Source organism: Cornus florida, unplaced genomic scaffold (genome assembly GCF_030987335.1).
Source record: "Cornus florida cultivar Cherokee Brave unplaced genomic scaffold, ASM3098733v1 CherokeeBrave_3.0.0_Hap2_Chr01, whole genome shotgun sequence".
Taxonomy (NCBI): Eukaryota; Viridiplantae; Streptophyta; class Magnoliopsida; order Cornales; family Cornaceae; genus Cornus; species Cornus florida.
Window position 1 is genome coordinate 84,824,355 of NW_026775571.1, and position 5,853 is coordinate 84,830,207.

The following is a 5,853-nucleotide window of genomic DNA, read 5'->3' on the forward strand; positions in this document are numbered from 1 at the left end:
GTGGCTAATAATTATCTATTAAAAATTGAAGCTACTTGTAACGTCATAATTTTGTATTTATTTTATTACATCGGCAACAGTGAGGTCAGCAATTTTATAATAAAAATTGAAGCAACGTCGGGTTTTTGTGTTTCTTTTATTACATTTAGTAACCAGAGAGGCAGTGAGATGAACAAAATTTATTTATTAAAATTGAGGTAATTAATATCGTACTTTCACAATGCACATTATGCTTTTTTTCAAAAAAGTTTAAAATAATTTAGCCAACTTTATCCAGGTAATTTACCTCTATTGTATATACAATTCTTGACTCATCAAGCCACGGCAGCTTCTTTGTTGCCCCTCAGCGTCAAATGTTGACTTCATTAGCATATATATAAATCCTGATGTTTGCTCTTTGTTACCATATTTCACTCTCATCTTTTGAAACGTCATATCCGTTGCAGATTGAGAGTAAGGCATGAGCTCAAAGAAATTGGAACGAATTGAATCATGCTTCCCAGAAAACAAATATGAATTGGAAATAGCAGATAGAGCCAATGTTTGGGAAGAACAGCAGCCAAATGCGGATGGTTCTGGAGAAATCCGAGTTGATGTGGTTCCTCCACCGCCCCCACCACAAATTGTTTCAGGTACCGCACCATGACCACTGCTGAACCACACCATATATCATTGCCTTCTCAATATACAGATGCAGTTTCTTAGTAACATTAGGTAGAAACTTGTTATGTTTGTTAATATCACTAGCGTAAGTCGTCTTGTCTTGATTGTCTTACTTGTATAATTTCTGTCAGGGGCTCAACGAACCGCAGATATTTCCATGTATATTCCATTACATCAAGCTGCACTCACAGGTGATTGGGGCAAGGCTAAAAAATTCATCAGTTTGCACCCGAATGCAGTAACTGCTAGAATCACAAAAGGGGGGGAAACAGCCCTTCACATTGCAGCTGGTGCCAAACAGACAAGGTTTGTTGAGGAGTTGGTCAAATTGATGGCTACAGAAGATTTAGAATTGAGAAACAAGTACAACAAAACAGCACTTTATTTTGCTGCTGCATCGGGAATTACAAGGATTGCTGAGATTATGGTTAGAAAACACTCGAACTTGCCGGCAGTGGGTGGTAACGGAGTGACAGCACTCCACATGGCTGCTTTGTTAGGTAACAAGGACATGGTGCAGTTTCTCTACACTGTCACTGATAATGAAGATCTGACAGAGGAAGACTATATCGAATTATTTCTTGCTGCTATCAACTCTGAAATGTATGGTAAGGTTACATTTACTTTTTTTTTTTGAGTGGTGAGGTTTCGTTCTACTTTATATGCTTTCATATTGAAGAAACTACAGTGAACAAGCTAATCAACTCTGTCCTGCTAATCTTAGATGTAGCTTTGGAAATACTCCTGCCCCGACCAAGATTAGCCATTGCAAGGGATTCAAATGGCGAGACAGCCCTTCATGTTTTAGCTCGAAAGCCTTCTGCTTTTTCTGGAACAAGTCAGCTACGAATCTGGCAGAGACGTATAATTTCATGTTAGTTTCTCCATTACTCTGTGAATTCATATTCTTACTACATCTATAATCATCATAATGTTTTGCACAACTAGATCCCTACATCACAGTTGTTGTGAATATTCTGCAACTGCTGGACTACCGTCATGGCTCAATTATCAATAGCAAGGTTGTTCACCATGCTAAATTTATTTAAGTTTAGCCTGAATTGCAAGCTTGATTTCTTAATAAACAGGCCCGCGACATTATGACAGTCCCCTCTAAAAGAGAATGCCAAAATTGCTATGTTGATTTCGGTGAGAGAAAATATAACTCAATCAATATGACAAGGAATTTTTACTTTTTGGATCGGAGATCTCTATACCTTTTTATTTTTATTTTTTTTTTGTTTTCTCTCTCTCTCTCTCTTTTGGAAACCGGAAAATGAGGGAGAAAATAGTGACAGGGAAGACATAAATGTAATGGTGAAATTGAAGAAGAAAATGATGGTAAAGTTGAAAATCTTCAGCAATTAGTTGTTTACTGTTGTAGTTAATCATTTATGGGACACAGAAAGCTTATACATTATATTTGTGTTTGCTTGGTTAGGTTACTTAAGCACTAGCTAGCCCGTGCTCAATTAAACTGATGTGCACAGGTTTAGCAAAAAATAGCAGTAGGAACATTAGATGATGAGGTGCCGGGATTCAGGGATAGAAAACTGCCACTTCATCACAATGGGAAAAATCATGAGGAAGGAAGCTGAATGGCAGACAACTTGAGATAGAAGACTTCCCTCCTCAATAACCAAGTTTAAATAGAAGAATGCCCAAATTGAATAATTATAACGAGGAATATAGTGCAAGGCTCCCTTGGACACTTTTTGTTATGGCAGTTGCATACATTGAATAAATTTTTTATATCAACTCGAGACAAAAGCCCATCACTACCATTGTTGGATTTGTAAGGTGTCAAGTCTACACAGAATGAAAGACTTGACTGACTTGACTTTTTTTATTGTTTGAGAAAAAGCACCACATAATGTGAGTCCGGATCCTCCAGACCACTCGAACGTGTGACTACACATATGAGTGATTTGGACCGTCCCGTTGTTACAACACGTGAGGTTCCGTACTCTTAAAATGTGTGGATTGAAGGCAATTATTTCTAAGAATGGGACAATGTGCTCTTCTTGACACATACTCACACGGTCTCTTTCAGATTAAAATGTAGGAAAATAACTTGTCTTATTTGGTTTCTGATACCATTGTAGGAAGAGTAGGCTTTACTCAACAACCCAGGCAATACGCATATGAATAGGTAAAAGAATGTAGAGCTATAAAATTGAGTAACATTAGTTTGTATTCAGAAAATTTAACTTGACTTTACTTGTGTTGAAGGGATCCACATGCTAACACCTGATGCATACCAGAATCAAAAATACTCCCCAGGTCTGTACTCTCTATCTGTATGTGTCTTTTGAGAACTCATATGATTCATTTATGGCGTTTTGTTAGACTTTGCAATCTTGATCAAAACTTTTTACAAGCATAACCATAAATCTATTTAACAAAGATAAAAATTTGAATACTATTTTCCCACAAAAAAAAAAAAAAAAAAAGTTCCCAAATTTAGCCAAATATAATAGTTAATGTATTGTCCTACTTAATAAATTTAGTTTTCCCAACAAAATATGATTTTTTTTTTCTTTCCCAGTAACAATAATCATATGCTCTTTTGGAGTCTGAATCCATTAGGTTTAAACATAAATTCAAAAGTCGTGCTAGGAATTGCAGTCTCGCTCTACTTGACTACTTTGGCAACTACCACCTACAAAAGAATGAAAAAGAAAAAAGATTTAGACTGTTTTGGCACACAGCCAAAGTTTTAGGTAAGCCGAATTTTATTCTTATCTACATCTTCACTTGCTCCTTGACTGACTTGGCCTTTCTTCTGACGCTAGCCCTGAGGTTGCTCAAGTGTCTTTGGGAACAAGCTCTGTTATTGGATGACTTACATCTGGGGAAATTACTTAGAAAGCCTTCGCAACCATTATTTGTTGCTGTAGAGTTTGGAAACTTTGAGTTTGTCGCTGTGCTTATTCACTCCCATCCCGATCTAATTTGGAGCGTAGACAAGGACAGCCGAACCATCTTTCATATTGCAGTTATACATCGCCAAGAAAAGATCTTCAAACTTATTTATGGCATAGGAGCACACAAAGATTTAATTACTGCTTATAGAGATAAAAAGAATAATAACATGCTCCACTTGGCTGGAATATTGGCTCCTTCAGATCGACTTAACGTCGTGTGTGGTGCCGCACTTCAGATGCAACGAGAATTATTATGGTTTAAGGTAATTGTTTGTTTGTGTTCTATAACATTTTTCAGTCTTGGTTCTCATTTAAAATGCAATTTTGTTTTTGTAATGTTTTATTCTTCTGGACATTCAAAGGAAGTGGAGAAAAATGTCCAACCATTATACAGAGAGATGATAAACACAGAAGGTCAAACACCCCGAATGAAATTTACCTTGGAGCATCGGGAATTGGTCAGGGAAGGAGAGAGGTGGATGAAGGACACTGCCTCAACATGCATGCTTGTCGCTACGCTTATTACAACAGTGATGTTTGCTGCACTTTTCACTGTACCTGGAGGGAACAGTAACCAAGGCACCCCCAATTTTCTTAAAGACAAGTTATTTATAACTTTTGCCATATCAGACGCATCTGCCCTTTTCTCCTCAGTCACTTCTACATTTATATTTTTTTCTATCCACACGTCACCATGTACCGAAAATGATTTCCTCTCCTCCTTACCTAAGAGATTGATTATTGGTCTTACAACCCTCTTCTTTTCTATAGCATCAATGCTTATTGCCTTCACTGCAACCTTTTTCGTTCTACTTGGCAATCAACTGGCATGGGCTATCATTCCTGTTGCACTAGCTACTGCTATCCCGGTAACATTATTTGCAACTTTGCAGTTCCCACTATTGGCTGGCATGATCCATTCTACTTTTGGACCAGGACTCTTTTCTTCGAAAAGTAAAGATACCCCGTTTCAGTTTGACGAGGATTATCACCCGGATGTATAAGATTTTTTAGAATATTATATTATGCATGTGAAGCACGCTAATTATTTGAAATTAAAACATCCTAGGCGTGTGAAAACAGTATTTTTCAAATATATCATGTTTACTTCTATATAACATTGTCATTTCAAAATGATCTATGGTGTTCAAACCCAGGATGAGTCCTCAGTCAAGAGCGTTACAGAAATTGAAGTAAGAGGTGCTAAATTAGTTACATGCATGATGCCTGCCATGCTAGAAAGAGGGGGATAACTTTATCTTGATTCACTTTTGCATTACCCTTTACATGCATATACATCTCTCTAAGGGATTGGAATATTTCCCTAATATCATGCATGCTTCCATTGTCTGGTAGAACACAGAGACGGGAGGAATAAATTGAATGATGAATAAGGCATCCCTCCATGTCCATTATTTTGCTTCCATCCATAATTGGACTCAAGAGGAGGATGAACAAAAAAAGATATTTGTTGGATGAACCAGAAAATATGCTTTTATCCGCATCTATTAACTCCAAATTATTTGGTAAGAGGTATCTTCAACAAATTAAAATCTTTTCTCCAATTACAATAGGAGCTTCAGTGTAAAACCTTGCTGGACATCGTTCAAATATATTTTATCTGTTTTTCAACTAAACTAACAGTTATCAAGTCTTAAACACCAGTGATATTTCTTCTCATTTTAAAATATAATATAGAGGGTTCTCTCAAAAAATAGGAGGAAAAAAAAAAAATTTAATTTAAACAATTTTTTTTTTTTTTAAATTCAAAGCATCAATCAATTATGACATTGAAAACGTGGCCTCATAGTCGCAAGTCGATCTAACATAAGGGATATTTTAAGTGAAGACGGATAGAAACATCACGCTCATGACAATTAGGTTTTTAGATCCTTTCCAGCGCACTTATGGACCCATTAAATAGTCACGTTGGCTAATGCAAGAAAAATTATTAAATTATGCCCATATACATCGCACCTTCTCTTTCAATTGGCCACTTGTGCTTTTCGTTCTTATTTTTAATTTAATTATTGAACTTGCTTTAAACCTAAGGTCATTTATATATATATATATATATATATATATATTTCAACTGGGATTTTTTTCATATTTTCATATACATTACACACACACACACACACACACACACATATATATTAGGGCCTTTTTTTATATATATTACCGTTGGGTCTTTTCTTTTTTATATATTACTATTTGGTCGCCCTGGTTACATTATGCTTCTATTCTCCTTTACATAGAACTT

The 5,853-nt window shown here is 36.1% G+C and overlaps 1 protein-coding gene across 1 annotated transcript; it reads left to right on the top strand.

Annotated features, from left to right (window-relative positions):
* The first annotated feature begins 691 nt into the window (after positions 1 to 691).
* Positions 692 to 4,625, top strand: LOC132276587 (uncharacterized). The gene is made up of 6 exons (XM_059778078.1): positions 692 to 704; positions 795 to 1,271; positions 1,388 to 1,537; positions 2,896 to 2,969; positions 3,221 to 3,853; positions 3,953 to 4,625. The coding sequence occupies exons 1-6, from the start codon at positions 692 to 694 to the stop codon at positions 4,592 to 4,594; spliced, it is 1,989 nt and encodes a 662-aa protein (XP_059634061.1). The 3' UTR covers positions 4,595 to 4,625.
* The last annotated feature ends 1,228 nt before the right edge of the window (positions 4,626 to 5,853 follow it).

Bases quoted from the DNA above. Each gene is read 5' to 3' on its own strand.
- LOC132276587 (XM_059778078.1), top strand. The intron at 1,272-1,387 runs GTAAGGTTACAT...TGCTAATCTTAG, and splicing joins TATCAACTCTGAAATGTATG to ATGTAGCTTTGGAAATACTC. The intron at 2,970-3,220 runs GTCTTTTGAGAA...CAGTAACAATAA, and splicing joins TGTACTCTCTATCTGTATGT to TCATATGCTCTTTTGGAGTC.